The sequence below is a fragment of the Mus caroli genome, chromosome 18 (assembly GCF_900094665.2).
Source record: "Mus caroli chromosome 18, CAROLI_EIJ_v1.1, whole genome shotgun sequence".
Taxonomy (NCBI): Eukaryota; Metazoa; Chordata; class Mammalia; order Rodentia; family Muridae; genus Mus; species Mus caroli.
This window is the reverse complement of record NC_034587.1, coordinates 50,289,859-50,308,631: the sequence shown is the minus strand read 5'-3', so window position 1 is coordinate 50,308,631 and position 18,773 is coordinate 50,289,859. Positions and strand designations below refer to the sequence as shown.

Sequence of the window (18,773 nt, the reverse complement as noted above, 5' to 3'; positions counted from 1 at the left end):
TGGAAATTGAACTCAGGACTCCTGCTAGAGCAGCCAGGGCTCTGGGGCTGCTTTTAACCTCCGAGCCATTTCTCCAGTCAATACACTACATTTTAAAATGAATACTTTTTTAAAAGGTCATTGCTAATATGTCATTTGATTTCCTAAAAAGAATGACTTATCTGTGTCTTGGTTTTGAGACAAGGACTTTTATGTAGCCCTGGATGATCTAGAACTAGCTGTCTAAACTAGGATGGCTTCAAACTTAGAGCAATCCTGTCTCTGCCTCACAAGGGCTGGGATCTCAGGCACGAGCCACCATTGTCAGCTAAAAGGGGGTTTTGAGTAGCATACTACTATATGTTTGGTCTTTATTTATTCTGACATTTTTAATTTGGTAAATCATGAGGTATTTAATGAGGATCCATTAGTGTAATAAAGGATGAAGTAATTTGTCCCCCACCAGATCAGAAATTCATGACCACGTGAAATGTGGCATGGCTGGTATTTGTGTGTCTCTGTGGAAAGAGAGTTCTGGGAAAAGACAAACTCAAATACTTACTTTTGTTTGCTTTTATTTAACTCAAAATAGCTAGTAACTTAAAAACATTTTAAAAAGTATCTATAGTACTTCACTATTTAGTTTTTTTTTTTTTTGATAACACCTGGTTACTTTATTTCCAACATGTGATTACACAATCCATCATAAAAATGTTATTTTTTAAAAGTTTGCAGCAGGCTTTCAATCTGTAGGTTTAGGCTCTAATAAAAATTCATGACATGGTATTTTAATTGTAAATATTTTCTCCCACATTTAAATTTATGAAAATTCATAACCGTAAGTAGGCTGTTCATCAGCATATACACACAGGTAGGACATATGCACTCTGCCCCATCACTAAGTGAAAGATGACCATCTGTTTGACATCCAGTGGAGAGACAGCATCGAGTATCTAACTCACTTTAATCCATACGTGATGTCAGTGAAGAGGAACCTGAACAGCGGCGTGGGTGTACACCATTGAGGGAACTGTGCCACAGTCTGTTTGCTCCTATTATGGCCACTGTGACCCCACGTCCCACTCCTGCAGGACAAGAATTTTGCAGTCTGATTTTAGTGTTTAGAGTACGTACTTTCTATATGGAACGGGCCCTGGAACTTCGCCAGGGGTGTCAGCTGGTTTTCAGAGGAGCACTCATACTTTCCAATACTGGAGGGAGAGAATGAGGGAGGTCAGACTTCCCATACAGCGCCTTTCTAGAGTGCTCTCAAGGGTGGTCCCAACACCCATTTCATCTCAAGCACTGATGCTGGCAGCTCATCTGTAGGTGGGAGGCATCCCCACTGTAATGGAAATGAAAGTGTGTTCTACTGTCAGTATAACTGGATCCTCAGACCGGCTCAGTGGGTTCCAGGATACTCTTCAGGTGCCCACACGCCAGAATACAGTATCCCCCACTGAGAGAACTCTCATGGCGCAAAGATGAGGGTGTCCAAGGTCTGAACAAAAGGCCACCGAAGTTGTTCAGTATCACAGCGTGACTCCGGACATGATTTCCAATTAGCAGGTAGTGTGACTGAAGCAGAGGCTGGCTCTATTTTGTGACACTCGGCACTCCCAGTAATCCACTGTGGCCTCCTTTTCCTAACCTCTCTTGTAATTTCCCTTTCACTTCTCAAATAATTGGTCTTAAACTGACCCCACCCCGGTTCAGTTTCTAATTTTAAAAGCACCATTCTAATAGAAATGTCCCTGCTCCAAAGGAAGCTGGGACTGTGAATTTTCCCACTAGCTAGAGCTTTTGTGTCTCAGAGTTTCGGTTAACTTGGTAGAGATATCGATTTTCTTGCCATCGGCATCGACACTCGCTTCAGCTTCTTCCAGCCGGGTAGGGTTTCTACCTGGGCTGCAGGTGAGAGAAAAATATCCCATGAAGAACTCCTTCGATGACCACATTTGGGAAATCTGAAAAACAGAGGAACGCTGCTTTTCTTTCCGTGCATCAACAACATACAATTGTGTTTTATGGACAGAGGGACAAAGGGTCAGAGCCACCACATCTCTCTGGAGTTTGCATAGGAGAGCCCTTTGCTCTTGGTCGGGAAGGAAGGTCAGAGATCAAGGCCACAGTGTCAGCGGTCAGGTCTACTACCTGGGCACATTTACCCATGGGCAAGGGGCGCGCGCTCCCATTTGTCAAGCCAGAGGCCACTTTGGCTACCACCAGGCACAGCAGAACTGCACAGCCAGATTTGTAGTGTATCGATTCAGGGGCTGCTCTTCTAACGGCTAATGCCGCTAGGCCCCTGTTCTTTATCTGGGTGTTTTCCTCACAAGGAAGATGGATCACGCTGGCAATTCAATTTCTAACAAAATCTCAATACACTTGAAGGAATTCCAAGATTTCTACTGGGAATACTTGGCTGCGTTTTGTTTTTTTTCCACCGAGGCTTAGGGAGGCACTCAGTCCAAGTTGTGTGTGTACTTGTGGGCACGCGTCTCAAGGACAGAAAGACAGGGCCTGTCTTTTTAACTGGAAAGGGCCAAGTTCTAACAAGTCAGTCTGTCAAACGTGAAAAACCAGCCTCATTTCTGCAGAAGGCATAAAAGGGACACAATGGTATCCACAGTGGGCTGCACCAGTTTCTAATGTCAGAGCAGGTAAAGTAGTGTGGACTATGCAGGGGGCTCAGTCTTCCCGTGGCTCGGCTAGTATGTCTAAGCTTCGATCTGCATACAATTACATCGGGAGTTAGGTGAAAGCTGAGCGCCCTGAATGGAGTTATTATGCAAGTGGTCCAATATATTAGAGTTAATTATGCAAATGGCCCAATATATTAGAGTTATTATGCAAATGGGCCAATACCTTACTACCTTTATTCATCCATCCATCCCCTATAGAGTGGCTACCCTCGTGTTAAGTTATGCAAAAGGGAACCGAGCTTCCTTGGAGAAGCAGGGGAGGCTCCAGGTCAGCCCTGAGAAGATCTTGTGGGAGTCCGCTCTCTGTCAGAAATATACCGAGGTTGCTGAGGGATTCTAAGAGAAGTGAGACAAGATAAAATTTTGAGGAGAAGACTGACTGCCACTCAGAAAAACGTACTGGAGAGGTGTGAGGTGGGCACAGAGCCACGTGGTCATCGCCACAGTGCAGAGGGAGATCCTGACACAAGACACGGAGAAGTGGATGGATTGAGGAAGGAATTGTGTGTGCCTGATGACACCCACAAGTGACTATGGATAACAGGGAGAAGTCAAGGATTAAGCTGGATGGGGGCGGGTGGTGGTGGTTCTTGCTTGTGATTGCAGGAATTGGAGGCTTAGGCAGGACCTCAGTCAGGATAAAGGCCAACCTGGATTATATAGTGACTGTAAATTATATAGTCTATGGTGAGACTCTGCCTCACAAAAGGGGCTGGAAGAAAGGAGAGGGGGAAGCTTGGAAGGAGAAGAAAATGGTAATAACTGAAGTCTACTTAGCCAGAGGGTTTGGGGGGATGCTGAAGAAGGAGGGTGGACTAGAAGCCGGTCAGCTCAGTTTGGGACCTTCTGGGTTGGCCATAGGACAGGTGCTAGCAAGCAAATGATACAAGTAAAACATTTTAACAAATCTCTCCACTACATGAGTAGTGAGCTGTCTCTGGATGAGACACTGGCTTTCTTAGTGTGTACTTTTCTGCTTCACACACACATACACACACACACACACACACACACACACACTTTTTTCACAGGTCAGATCTTTAAAAGCCTGCAATACACTATATATCTGTGTATTTGAAGCAATGGTCTGGCTAATGTGTGTGTATGCATGCATGTGTGTGCATGCATATGGAAGGTGGAGATCAACCTTCGGGGTCCCTCTCAGAAAGTGCCCACCTTGTTTTTGCAGACAGGGTTTCAGTGGCTGACAGCACAGTGATTCAGCCATGCTGGCCAGTGAGTTCCCGGGATCCTCCTATACCTGCCTCTAAAGTGCTGGCTTATAGAGCTTGCACCACCATGACTGGCATTTTTCTTTCTTTCTTTCTTTCTTTCTTTCTTTCTTTCTTTCTTTCTTTCTTTCTTTCTTTCTTTCTTTCTTTCTTTCTTTCTTTCTTTCTTTCTTTCTTTCTTTCTTTCTTTCTTTCTTTCTTTCTTTTTTAATGTAGGTTCTGTGGATGGAACTCAGATTTTTATGCTTGGGTGGCAATCTCTTTACCAATAAAAATCACCTATCCAGCCCTGAGTATTAGCATTTTCTAAAAGGATGTTTAGACAGACGTCTGAAATGTCAAGAGAGTCACTGTATATGGGAGTCCGTAGATCTCCAGATTATCTCCACATTCAGTATTTTCAGGAATACTGACTTTCACGAGCCGAAAATCATCTTAACAACACAGTATGATACAGGTAAAGTTTCTCTAAGGCCAGAGGCGTCAGATTTCTAAGACTGGGTGTGGCAAAATTCTAAGAAAACAGCATGAAGGCTGTCCTTCGAACCCCCGTTTCTTCCTGACCACCAAACCCATTAACTCCAGCTATTCTCAATAAAATTTCCCTTGTTTTCTTTGTCCACACGATCAAGTGAGCAACAATACACACACATCAGTCTTCCTTCTTTTCACCTTTGCCCCTGACGCTGCTTCCCAGAGACTTGTCTGGTCAGCACTGTGAAAATGTACGCTGTATGGTAGGTGCTGCTTAATAACCTTATACAGCCTGATATAAGGCTGGCAAGTCAGATGTCCGCCGAGCCTCCCACCGAGCTCCTCGATACTCCTATCCAGTCACCGTCTGGGTCTCTCTACTGCAGCAGGAACTTTGGATAGGTGCATGAAATATCTGAATAGACAATCCCTAGAAAAATTATGTATGCAGCCATTTAAAAAATAATATGGCTACTTAATCTAGACCAGGCTGTACTACTGCTGTTAAATATGATATTTTAGTAGGTCACCAGCTAATATACAAATACATCAAACAAGGAAGCGATTCTTAAGAGCAGCAACTCTTCCTTACCGAGAAGACATGCACAAAAGGCCACCATGAAATCGTATTCTTTACAGCTGAGGCAGCTCTATGATCACTCAGAGGAGTCTGTTAGTGGACTCCGTCTGTGTCCTGGCCACCTTTCCATTACTGGTAGCTAAGTGGGGTGATCTTAATACAAGCCCCATGCTACTGAGACAGCCCCCTCTCTCCAGTTTGTAGGAAGGTTTTGTTGTGCTCTCGTGTGGCTGTCATATTTGTGATTCTCAGAGGCTGGAGACCCCATATGCTGAAAGAAAGGGAAAGCCCAGGCCTCAGATGGTCCACCTGAGCCTGGCTAGTCACCACATCCCTGAGCCTGGATTTTGTCCTTTAGCCAGTGATATTACCTGCTGAGCCTATTTTATAAGGCTGCTTGTAGGTTATGCCTGAGAACGCCCTCTGGGAATGGTACATAGGAGAACACTTTGAGAAGGACTCTTGGGGATTGGAACTGTAAAAGGATGCATGCTAAAATATCGATTATGGTTACACTTAAATCAATTAGTTGCACTTAAAATATACAACTTAAAAATGTCTAGTTTACCACCAAAGACACTGAAATCTAAATAGGAACACAGGTATACCTGCAAAAATTACACAAGGCTTTTGGAAAGGAGACTTTTTAAGAAGGACTAGAACCTTGGGGCTGAACTCTGACATCTAGATTAAAAACAAACAGCAGTCTAAATAACATCACAAAAAAGGGGGTGGGGAGAAAAATAAAATTAAAACCTTTATCCCTTCTTTCTCTCGTTCAAAATAGGCCAGGAAGAGAGAAAGAAAAATTACATTTCCTCCTGAAAAGGCTGGCCCCAATTAAAATTCTAAATGTCTCTTACTCCGAGAGCCCTGGTTTATTGGCAGATGATTAAGCCCTGGACCGATGTCACTCTGTTAGACCCGTATTACAAACGTGGTTTATGTGGTGCGGGGGCAGATCAGTAAAGAGCTGTAGCACATGACAGGTTTGATTACCGCTGGCTGCAGGCAAGACGTATGGATCCCCAAGGAACAGCAGCACCGGCTGGTGGGACAGCTTGCTGGAAAGGTCAAAAACAGGCATGTCAGCATCAGGGGACGATGGTAAACAGAAAACACTACAAACTAGCTTTGAGGGGATCAAACTGCTGGTGGGAACGTCCTCAGGTCTCTGCATCTACCAGTGTGGGTGAATAACAGTCAAAACATGGAGGGGAATTATGGGAGGTGCAATTGCCTTCCAGATACTCCTCTCTGGGAGATGAAACAGACACTCATCTTTGCAGTAGGTGCCACTGTCGGGAAGTACTTTCCCACAACTCCGTGATCTGATGAGAAGTAAAACAGTATTCTTATTGTTTGTGTGAAGCCATGTGGGGCTCTTGATTATTTTCATTCCCAATTTTAGCAGTTCTCTATCAAATCCTCATGCAAATCCCTATCAAATATTTATCACCTTAAAACCAACATCCAACAAAGGTTTTCAAGGGAAACATGGCTTTAAACACGTCTTCCGTGGGTGGTTACAAACTTCATAAACTGCAGTCTTATTTCTGATTATCCTAACTCTTGGTTGACTAAGGTCTTACCTCGACTCTTCAGACTCTGTCTCATCAAAAGATCTGAAATGTTTATAAAAGAAAAGAAAAAGACCAAATAAGTTGGGCCAATATTTGTGCCAACCAAACAAAAAAATCATATTCTCAGCACTGAATTGGGAAACAAAGAGAAAAATCGAGAGAGCATGCTGGGCCACAGCATGGTCAGTGACTCATCTTAAGTCATTTTTAGCCTGGAAGATTCTGGAGGTTTCAATTTTACTGAAGATCACTTAAAAATCGTATGGCCTTCTACTCTTCTTGAGGTTGAAATAGAAGTAAGAAGACCTAATTTTCACTGTACGGTTAATGTCTCTGTGTATCTCTATGAAGCTGCACTCCCGGGAAGGGAGGGTTGGGACAGAACACTTTGGCTATAGAGATTACTTGGTGTGTGTGGAACATGATTCAGGCTCTGAGGTGAGCGGCAAGGGCCTTGAGGCAACAGTTCTGATGAGCGGTGACAGGTGTCTACTGCCCTGCATTCAGCAGACAGCTCGGGTTTAGTCTGATCTCAGTAAGGACTGGAGACAGAAGGGGGAGATGGGTAGAGCCCTTTCCCCTGCTGGATTTGCCTTATTTCTCTGTGGACTGGCTGACTGGGCCACACTGCCACTGACTGATTTCAGCCTGGCTTGCTGCAGATTTCATTCTTTAGAAGAACTTTTTCTGGCTGCTGGGATGTTGCACCTTTAGATCTACAGTTGACAGGGACTGGGGACTAGAACCCATCACTTCGGAGCTCTTGGGGGAGAAGCAGCAGTCAAAGAAAGCAGGCCCCCGTGGAAGGTCTGGGTTCTGCCACTTGCAAGGCTTGGGAAAAGCACTTAAATACTGTGCCTCTGACCCACAACGAAATGAGGGGTGTTGGATCAATAATCTCTAAAGTCAGCATCTATAGCTTTAAACCTATAGAGTATGGGGGCTGGAGAGATGTCGAGGCCGGGGGGGGGGGGGTTAAGAGCACTTGCTGCTCTTCCAGAGGACCTGGCTTTGAATCTCAGCACCCATGCTGGGCAGCTCACAACCTCCTGTAACTCCATCTCTGGAGGGACTGTGCCCTCCTGTGGCTTCCATAGGCACCTCCTCTACAAACAAAGCACACACAGATACATGCACAGACTTAAACAATAAAAGTATATCTTTAAAAAGCTATATGAATACTTGGCACAAGTCAAAGGACTGTTCTCAGTTACACTGTCCGGGCTTGTAATTACCATCTGTGACACTTAAGTGACTCCATTATTCGACAGGTGAATTCCTCATGCGTAAGTATGGCTTTGCCAGGACTATCTGCTACAAGATGGAGATGAAGACTCGGGAGGGATGCTTCTCACTATAAGCACAGGGATGAGAGAGCTGTACCTCAACCAAGAGCTTAGGTGTGGCCAGACTGCCCTGTGGTATCTGCTAGAGCAACCCGTTTCTTGAAGAGTAACTTTAAAAACACACCCTCAGGTAAGCGGCAGTTCTTACCCACAGCTTTCTGCTTTCGGTAGAGAGGGCAAGTGCCGTACATTGAGGAAGTCGAGGAAGAGTTTGGGAAGCTCTTCATTCTCCAAAATGACGGCCTGTGAAAGCAGAAAGAAAGAATTAGAAATGGGAGGGGCGTCTCTTAGGCCACCAAGCAAAAGAACGCTATCAAAAAGTCATAACTGTCCATCAACGTCCGCCCCGGCAACGTTCCTCACGACTGATCTAGGGGTGGTCTCCAGGCCACCCATCACAGGTTCAGGCTGGCGTCCATCTATACAGCATGCTACACCTTGCGCTTTATCTACTGCTTCAGTGCAGGTTTACAGAGGCGTCTCCAGCCTTCAGATGCTTGCTAACAGACGCTCACTGGGGAAGCACTGGACCCGGCCCCTGCCTTCACAGAGACTCTGATCCAGCCTGCACAGTCCAACCCCAGGCATATCCGCAACACTGCTAAGATCCACAAATCAAATTTTTTTTTTTTTTTTTGCTATTGAGTGATAAAGTATTTACATTTCCAGAGCACAGCACCACTCATAGGAAATCCTGCAGTTTTCCCATCTGGAAGATTTAGTCTAAGCCCTTAGTTACCACCTGCTTCTCTACTAGGGTCAGTTGACATTTATTGCCATCTGGACAGCTCCACTTAAAGGGTCAGTGACAACTTTACCACTAAGTGTAAATCAGGGTATCTATCGAAAAAAAAAATCTATAAGTTCTTCCACTTAAATAGCTTTGCTAAAGAGCTGGCATAATGGCATAAACGTGTCAGCACGCCGAGGACCAAATTATGCAATGTCGAGGAGTACGGAGTGCATTTTCATATTTATGCATTTTTAAAGATTCTGCCAACATGTGTCAATGGACTACACATTTGATGCCTGTTCCTCTCCCCCAACTAAGGAAAAACACTGCAGGCCTCTGAACGCCTCTTCAGCGTGTCCTCTGAGCGAAGGGTGCGCTATCTAGCCCAGGTTGGCCCTGAATTCAAAGCAATCCTCTTGCCTTGGCCTCCTCAGTGCTGAGTTTACAGTTAGAAATGACCATGTTGCATGTCATCTAGAGAATGATGAGAATCTGTGAAATGTTACCTGACGTCATCTTAGGAACAGCCATAACAGCTACATACAGAATAAACAACATCAAAAAAACCTAGGTCAAATGAGTGCTTCTGTTCGTCTTGGGCATACCATCATTTCCATGATGAGTAGCCCCATTTCTCACAAGTCTGGAGTCCTACCACTCATTTCAGACCATATACATGGTTCAGGGCCACACAGGTTGCCAGGCCTGCCTTTGCCTTGAAGTACCCAATTCTCCTGCTGTTCAGGTCCCAGAGATGGCCCATCTGGAAAGTTATGGTGTCTGAGCTGTCACCATCCCTCACACCCCACAGTGTTCCAGAAAGATCTGAAGGAATAAAGAAAGAGAAAGGAGAAGAAAGTGATGGGGAATTCTACTCTACTCATGAAATAAATTGGACTAATTAATAAACGACCGATCCTTGTATCAGGTGTTGAGATACGGCAGTGAACAGGGTGGTGTGTTCAGTGGAGTATGGGATAAAGAAGGAAGGTACACGTAGCTCAAACAACTTAGCGTGTGGTGGTAGTTAAAATACTGCACCATGCCGAATGCTTTCCCTCCCATTGACCCACCCATGCACACCCACCCCCATCTCAGATATAATATCCTTTTCCTAATTATGCATGAGAAAAACAAAAAACTTGAGAAGACAAAAGGAGGGAAGGGGCTCTCTGCCTACAGAGATAATTCCCAACATTTCAGTTCATTTCTTTCAAATTGTTTGACATTTATCTCAAATTCCATCTACCCAAGGGGATTTCTGGCTGCCCAGAGATGCTCGCTTCAGTAGTTCTAGAAGTTCTGGATGTTTTTTGCTGTGACACAGTCTGTAAGGACTACCAAGATATTCCTAGATGACTGCTTAACGGGACGATGGAACAGTCATTTGAATAATAAAACTTAACGCTGTGATAAATATGGGGCAATTTGCTCCAGTAATAGTTTTAACTACTTGTAGAGGTGGTAACCTTCAGATTTAAAAAAAAAAAAATTTTTTTAAAATGAAGGAGGATACAAAATCCTTATCTCTGCCCTTACCTTTTTAAAATAAATTAAATCAATAAGAAGTGTGGGACACTTTTAATGACCCGAACTACTTAATTTCCAGGCTCGTTGGACATACCATCCATCACGCAGTATAGAGGGAGACATCTCTTGAGTGTTCAGGGGGTTACTTTGGTTTTATTAATGCAAGATTTAGGGAATTTTAACAAGGTGAATTGTTTATTTGCCTTGACAGATTGGCTTACAATGCACTGGCTACATCCACAGCATGATCATTAATGACAAAAGACAGGCAAAAAGCTGTTTACACTGCACACAGGGACAGGAATTAATTCTGTTCACTCTCCCTGGGGTTCTCCAAACAGATGACCACATTGTTTTAGGTAAGACATCCTGGCAGAAAGAAATACAGAAAACTCTAGAAACTTAGAAGCATCTATTTCTTGTTCCCTGGACATTCTCAATTTATATTTTCCAGAGAACAATGGTCAAGCTTCTCTCTGGCATTTAGTGTCATAAAGGAAGTGGCACCTGCGTGTGCTGGGGGTGTGGGTAAGGCTTTCTGTTTCTGTGGTCAGGAAGGGTCCCTCAGCTCTGTTAGAAAACCTTGCACAAAAAAAGAATCAGTCCAAAGATGAAAAATCCACCTAATTTAATATAATCTGTACAAATGAAACAACTGTCATTAATTAGTACAGAGATGCCAAAAAGGAATTAAATTAGGTCAACTCAGCCTTTCGGGCCATAAACACATGATCTCATGCGGGAGATGGGACAGCCAGTGGGGCCTCTCAGCTGTTCTATTTCCATCCTCAGTGCTTGAAATGCTCAGTCTCAGGAGCGACCTTTGCTTTTCAAAGCCACGCCCTGACGCATCCCACATCTTCCCAGAACCCATCTGCTTTGAATCCCCCAACTTTATTCCCCAGATAAACTCCCAGCTGCACTGAAAAAAAAAATCACATTTTTAAATATGAAATCATGTCCCCATTGGTTTAGATTGCCGGTCTTTGTTAATCTTTGATGGAATTCATTTTTACTCTCCGGGCAGTGGGGTGCACAAGGCACGTGGGTTTCGTAGTAGACGGACTCGGTCTGCATCCTTCCTCCTTGTACTTAGGGGGTTCTCATGAGGATTCAAGGAGACATCTCCAGGAGTCTCTGGCACACAACTGGCATGTGAGAGATTTCACTCTCTTCCTTTTGTGTGTTCTCTGCTGTCTTGATCCTGGACTCATTTTACCCACTTAGAAAACGTGGATGATTATCTATGCAGTGAACAGATCTTAGTCATATGTGATTTGTGGATCCTTTTAAAAAAAAAAGAACAAAATTGGATAAAACTAAGACTCTGTCTGTCTGTCTGTCTCACTCCTTCACTTCCACCTCTCTCTCTCCCTTGTTCCCCCTCTGTCCCTCCCCCTCCCCCAGAGGCGATGTAAACCCCTGACAGCCTAGCAGAGGGGAGCCCCCCCCCCCATTTTTAGCTAGGCTGCACAGTCAGCTCCCTGAGCACTCACACTTGGCCTGGGACCTGACACACAGACCAGTGCTGTTCACAAGCTTCCCAAAAGATGTACTGGTTTCCTGTTTGGGGCCTTCCCTCCTGTCAAACAGGACCTCGCTGGACTGTGTGCTCCATCCACATCACTGTCTGTAGCTCTGGACTGTGGTTAAAAATATTTGTCTAAGCCTCGAAGTCACTATGATAAAGGATTCTCCCTGACAGACCAAGATCTATCCCTTGACTCGTTCTACGAAGAATTCCACGTTTACTGCTTCCGTGTTCTGTGCCTTCTACATACAACTCAGAGTGTGACAACAGTGCGTAGGGTTCCTAACCCTGAGTAACTGTTAGGGAAAAGATTTGACTCTCTCCAACTGGTGAAGCCCAGACCTCTACATCTGTCAGGTCAGAAGCATTTTGGTGGCAGGACGCTCTAAGGTCCTGGGGTCAGTGCTGTTTAGTTGTTATCCTAAGTCCCTGGGAGCAGGGTTTCTACGTTGCTCACCCATTCCTGCAAAGCTGGCATGTGAGGCCTGGAAAATAATTTATGAAGACAGTGTAATTCAAAATGAACTGGACAAATTAGAGAAAACTCCAGAAATAAATCCCATTGCATTTTACAGGTCTAAGCACTGAGAAAAATACTGGAAGAGGCACGATTAATCACAGACCCAAGACAGAGAGTAGCCGCTTCCACTGAAATGCTATGGGTCTCCAGTGGTGGGGTCAGCATGAAGGGCTTCTTCTATGAGCTATCAAGAGAGCTGAATGCCCCCAGCTCACTCAGTGCAGGTGCCCCTCCCTCCCGCTGCAATCCAAGAGAGAGAAAGAGTGTGATAGACCTATACACCGAGGAAGGGCCAGAGGCAGCGATGACAGTAACCAGAAGACTGTGGTTTCCAAAGTAGTAGGCTGCTCAAACAAAGAGACAGTAGTGGGTTGGGGGAGGAGAGGTGGCTCTTCCAGTATGAAGGGTAGCTGGTAACAAGTGGTAATCCACTGGTAGTTCAGCAGGTTCAAAGCAGTCTGTCTCATTCAACAGGGAAAAGGCCGACCTCCCGCTGAAGCCTGCTCAGTGAAACTAGGAGAATGGCCAGTGTGGAAAAAGAAAGACTAAACACTGAGCTGGATTCGAGCCCTTTAACACATGGGGTGGGAGACCCCACAGGTGACCCGAAAGCACAGCTATGACTCTTCACCCCTCCAGTTTATCATTTCAGAATATGTCTCAAATACATGCATGTGAATACGATGACACTGGAAACAGGGTTAAATTACTGGACCATGCTGAGTGTGTAATATAATGACACACTTGGGTATCACGGCATCTAATAAATATTAAGACTCCAATAAGTATTAGAACTGGGCAACTAAGTATGCTTTGTAAAGGCCAAACTTTATTATTTTTCTCTACATTGCATTGTGTGTGTGTGTGTGTGTGTGTGTGCGCATGTGTATGCATGTGCGCGCATGTGTGTATGTGTGTGTGTGTGTGTGCGCATGTGTATGCATGTGCGCGCATGTGTGTATGTGTGTGTGTACGTGTGCGTGCGTGTGTGTGTGTGTGTGTGTGCATGTGTGTGTGTGTGCATGTGTGTGTGTGTGCATGTGTGTGTGTGCGTGTGTGTGTCCTACTCTATAAAGCCATTTACAAACCCTTGTCTGAATGGGGCAGAAAAACAATGGCATTGGTACAACAGCTTCGCCAGCTCAGTGTTTACTCCAGAAATGTCATTTTTATTGAAAAGGTGCAATTATCATCATGTAACACAAATCACAAACCCCCGATTTTTTCCACCTTATCAGCTTTATAAAATCCCGGTCCCAAAGGGTGGCATTGATTAGTTGCACAGGTTCCTTCTGTGGCATCCCAAATACTTAATTGTCAGTTATCCTTTCTTCTGCAGCAAGTAAAATGTGGTCACAAAATTACAGAGGGACCTGTTCTGCCTTAACCTCCGCGAGATGCCATCATGCGGTGGAAAACACTGGTAAAATATCACAGGATAACACCATCCGACAGGGGGGACGGATAAACACTGTAATGATTTCCCACGAGTTTCCATTTTAGAAAATTGTCACTGAAGCCAGCATAAATGGTGACACGTCTCCTTGAGGACACGGTTGAAATCGAACGCTGGCATTCTAGTTAGGGCCAAGCCTACCCAGCAGCCAATTATAACAGGAAGAGATCATCTTGAAAGCTCGAATGAGCCCACTCTGCTAACCTTCTGTGATCACGGCGCAGAGCTCTGTTGCTTGATCCTTTTATTACCTTTTCATAATATTAAACATACGCGCACATGCATACATCCACAGCACACATATTTTCCTCGATAAGGTTGCTATGGGCTGTATGCATGTTCTCCCCATTGCTATGGACTGCATGCATGCTCTCCCCGTGAGGATGCTTTATAGCTGCAGGGGGACCTCTTTGTCTCAGAAGTCAGGAGGTTTTAGGGAGTCCTCTAAATGGTTCCATTCTATCCAGTTTGGTCTGAAATGTCTGATTTGGGGAGTGACAAAGTTCACCGTGACAGTTTTTCTTCTCTTGTCTATGAAGGATGCTTCACACCATACATACTTCAGAGGAGTCGCTGAGAACAGGGGGAGGAGGGGAATCAATATCTCCTCACAGCAGTAAGTGGGCCTCAGTGTCACCGTCCGCTGGGACCCAAGCCTACAAACTCGTGGAGGCTCTGTGGTCCTCAGTCTCCCACTTAGCTACCTCTCGGCACTCGGTCACAATTCATACAATGAGCCAACTAGTGAAGTGATTTTTAAAAAAAACATGCGTTTCACAGATCTCAGGAAGATTGCAATCCTCTTGAAAAATAAAAAGCAGGTGTGTAGCTGAAGAACCCAGGGCCCCGTGCAGTCTTTGTTTTGATGTGACCCCATCCCCAAGGTATGTCCAGCCTGTGCCTTGGCAGAACTTGTGCTACATACAGAATTCAAACAGCTGGCTGCTAAGGCTTCCCTTCCCTCTGCAGACTGTCTTATAAAAAAAGAAGAATCCAAGGACCTACATGGGAAGTTGAATGCCAAGGAAGGCCTACTTAAGGAATGAAAAATTTGTAAAGAAATAATGTGATTGGGGTTAAGAAAGTTTAAAAGAAATTCTTTTAAAAATTTCATTTAAAATGTATTGTATTGTGTGTGTGTGTGTGTGCGCGTCCATGTGACGTGAAAATGGAGGGCAGAGGCAACGGGCAGGAATCAGCTGTCTCCTTCCATCCTGTGAGTCACTGAGATCAAACTCACAACAGCATTGGTGTCGGGTGCCTGCTCCCACTGAGCCATCTTTCTGGTCCAAATCTCTTTTAAAAACAAGGTCTCACTATGTACCCTAGGCTAGCCTGGAACTCATTAGGTAACTTAAGCTTGCTTTGAACTCTTGGCTCTTCTGCTTTCACCGTCTGTGTGTTGAGAGGACAGGTGTGTGCCACTCTGCCTCTATAATTTTTGACCAGATGTGGTAGTACACAGCTTTAGTCCCAGGACCCTAGGAGATAGAGACAGATTTATCTTTATGAGCTCATGGCTAGTCTGGTCAACATAGAGAGATCCAGGTCAGTCAGGGCAATCTATTGAGGCTCTGTCTTTAAGGATGGATGGATGGATGGATGGATGATTACCAAACTGTAGCAACTAGGAAATCAACTGCCCTCTGGGCTACTTTAATATCAGATATTAAGCTCTGTTTCTGCATTATCATCTACTTACATAAACATGTCTGTCTCTACCCTGCATAAGCGTAGAGCTAGGGACAGGGTACATAGACACCAGGTACATAGACAATGTGCTGCCTCCTGGGGCTTATCCTCTGGAGCTGAAGTGGATGGTGTACCTGTAATTATAGTAAGTGAACAAGAAACTGCAAACAGGGTTAGTATCTTGAAAGGAAGTAGCTATTCTCCCTGATCGTTAGTAGCAAATTGCCCTTATTAACCCGTAGGGAGAAGGACAGCTTCCCTGGGGAAGGGACTCTGGAGCTGAGAGTTCAATGAGGTAATAAGGGTAAAGAGAATGAGTCATTCTAAACAGAAAGTACAACGTTGTCAATGACCTATGGAAGAACACAGAAGAAGCCTGAAAAGTGGCCAGGAAAAACAGTAACACGGAATAATAGAATGGGAGAGCAGAAGCTAGAGAAGCTGGCAGGGTGGTTATGGGAAGGACTTCCTAGGGGACTTGAGGGCCTGTGAGTAATGTTCCATGGATGGCGGGTATGATACCTAGATACGTGTGATAGAATCTGACGTATATTTTAACTACAACTGGGGCAATGGTAGCATTCTTCAGATCCAAACGGCCATGAACTCATTTTTTTTCTTTGGCTATCCCTAAAATGTTTCTTAACTGATCTAGTGTGTGTGTGTGTGTGTGTGTGTGTGACCCTGTGTGTCCGTGTGTGTGTGTGTGTGTGTGTGTGTGTATGTGTGTGTGTCCGTGTGTGCACACATTCACTCACCTTCATCATGGCTGTTGATTCTCTCCTGGGTTTTATAGTTGGGGGTTCAAAATCAGCTTTAGCAGGACTTTATCTGTAGGAATTCACTGTAGGTCAAGTTCAACATAAGTCTTCATTCCCTTTTTGGTTTTCCCCTGCTCCTAAGAAGCAGATTTCTGGGGCAGGAGAGATGGCTCAGCTGTTAGAGAGCACTGGGTGCTCTTCCAGAGGTCTTGAGTTCATTGCCAGCACTCACATGGTGGCTTGTAACTGTCTATAACTGGAGTCTCATGGGATCAGATACCCTTTTCTGGTGTGCAAAACACACATACGCATAAACTAAATACATAATTTAAAAAACTTTTCTGCAGTGGGCAGTGGTTAATTGTGACTGAATTTTCTTGAAGTGTTTTACTTTTCCCAATATATACTTTTTGTTGTATTTATAAGTTCAACTCAAACCACAGATAAATTAAAAACAGTCATGGGAATTTAAAAACACATTCCTTTCTTCAGATTTAAATTTTATCTTAACATCTCAACTAATTTGTACTAGTATATAAAAAATCCCAGAGGCAGCGGCTGGAGAAATGGCTCAGTGGTTAAGAGCATTTGCTGTCCTACAGGGGATATGAGTTTGGTCCCAGCACCATGGCAGGTGGCTCCCAGCTGTCTGTAACGCCAGCTTCAGGGGATCAGAGGCTTCTCAAGAGACCTGCACTCTCGTGCACACATCCATATGCAGACACACACCTACACATATTCAAGATAATAAAACAAAGCCTAGGCTTTAAAACTACTCAAGGTCTGCTAGGCCACTTCTGGCCAGCCTGATTCTGTTCAAGTATGGAATATAGCTCAGTGGTAGAGCATTTTCCTAGTGTATACATGAGGCTCTATGAGAAGAAAAAAAATTATATATATCAATTTAAGTTACCAAACATATTGGATAAAACTATGCTTTGACTATACACTATAGAAAACACTTTATTTGCCATTTTCTTGAGGATGCAAGGAAAACAAACAAGCAAACAAACTCTGACACAATTATAAGCCAGTTACTGACCTGTCAGTCAAAACCAAGATCTGTGGACTAATGCATTTGAGTAAAACAGCGTGTTACAAAGCAAGCCAAAGCTGACTTAAGCTACTCAAATGATTTAGCTAGAAATTAATTAAATACAAATGTATCCACCATGTTTATGGAAGCGACATCCTACTCTTTTCAGGAAGGAATAGAAATCACAACTGGACTTGCAAGATGTTGCCTGAGGGAGGCCTTAGTACACTAGATTTTAATGAAAGATTTTTAATTAGCACAGCCCATGGGTGGTGATGAATTGATGGTTTTTTTTTAAAGTGCCTGAAAACAATTTGCTCTCTTATGTCTCTCGCATTCCTCCAATGCTTACGCCTCTGGCTTACTTAGCCTTCTCTTCCTTTGCCGCTTGACCCAGCTCCAACACACCTAGAGTGGTATGGTGGAGAAGGACTGGGCCCTCCTGGGTACACACATCCCTACTGCACTATAGCTAAGAGGATGCCTATCCATGCAATTACAAACACAGCTGTATGTCACTTGGTTAAACAATGCTGTGGCTAGAGGCATAGTTTTACATGGACTTAAAAGCCCTAAATGAGCAAAGTCCATTAGTGGGAACACAATGGAAATTGGCTGGAGAGTGTAACAGGCAACGGCATTCGAGACCCAGAGCAAGTCCTCGGAGAAACAATACAAGGAAGGAAAAGTGGCCTGGGTGGAAGTGGATCCTAGGTCTAGAACCAAAAGGTAATCTGTAAAGACCATGAAAAAAGGGTGTGAGGAGGTTCTTGTCTCTCTGCTACAATGAAAAATGCAGTCAGTGAGTTGTTCACATCAAATACAGATAGGTTTGCAGTGGTCCAAACAGACACCAAGGAGGAGAGAACACAGCAGCAATCAAGATGCAGTGTGGTCCTCTCCATAGATGGATGGTAATGACCACAGAGTGGGAAAGAGAAGCAGGCTTTGCCAAAATGAACAGCCAGGCTCCAGGAGCCCACTTTTTGTTCATCTCCCCATCCCCTTCCCTTCCACCTTTTGCTGCAACATGGATATGATCCCCTCCTCCTCCTCTTCCTCCTCCTCCTCTTCTCTTCCTCCTTCTTCCTCTCATTCCCCTCCTCCTCTTCTTCTTCCTCCTCCTCTCTCTCCCTCCCCTTTTTCTTCTCCTCCTCCTCCTTCTTCCTCCTCTATTTCATTTTTTAGACAGGGTTTCTCTGTATAGCCCTAGCTGGCCTCAAACTCACTCTGTAGACCAGGCTGGCATTGAACTCAAGGATCCACTTGCCTCTGCCTCCCAAGTGCTGGAACTAAAAGCGTGCACCACCACCGCCCAGCCATGACATGGTCTTTGAGATTAGCTATGATTTCATGGTCATGAGGATTCTTCAGTCAATAAATCAAGAGTTAAAATTATTTACTGCTGTACGGCCCAACAGTTGAGAGACAAACAGCAGCTGTCATTGAACTCATTTGTTTTCGTTGCTGTCTGTGCGCTGCAGGTTGTTATGCTTGCTGTTGGCCCACAGACTACTAAATGCAGAGACTGAGACAAAAGAAGACAGACAGAATTTCGATACTGTATTTAAAGTACTACCTTGAGTTAGAATATTTGGGGGGAAAAACCTACCAA

The 18,773-nt window shown here is 44.4% G+C and overlaps 1 protein-coding gene across 6 annotated transcripts in view; it reads right to left on the bottom strand.

The window, feature by feature from the left end:
• Positions 1-622: 622 nt before the first annotated feature.
• The window catches only part of Snx24 (sorting nexin 24), a 142,325-nt gene continuing 124,174 nt past the window's right edge, over positions 623-18,773 (bottom strand). For 5 of the 6 annotated variants that reach the window (XM_021150588.1, XM_029472100.1, XM_029472102.1 and 2 more), the window contains 4 exons: positions 8,048-8,142; positions 6,563-6,595; positions 5,970-6,034; positions 623-1,946 (listed from right to left, as the gene is read on the bottom strand). In XM_021150588.1, the coding sequence (XP_021006247.1) occupies positions 1,879-1,946; positions 5,970-6,034; positions 6,563-6,595; positions 8,048-8,142 (261 nt within the window). In that variant the 3' untranslated portion in view covers positions 623-1,878. Of the gene's footprint in view, positions 1,947-5,969; positions 6,035-6,562; positions 6,596-8,047; positions 8,143-16,108; positions 16,193-18,773 lie in introns of those variants that run through there. The other variant, XM_029472103.1, reaches the window with a different exon arrangement.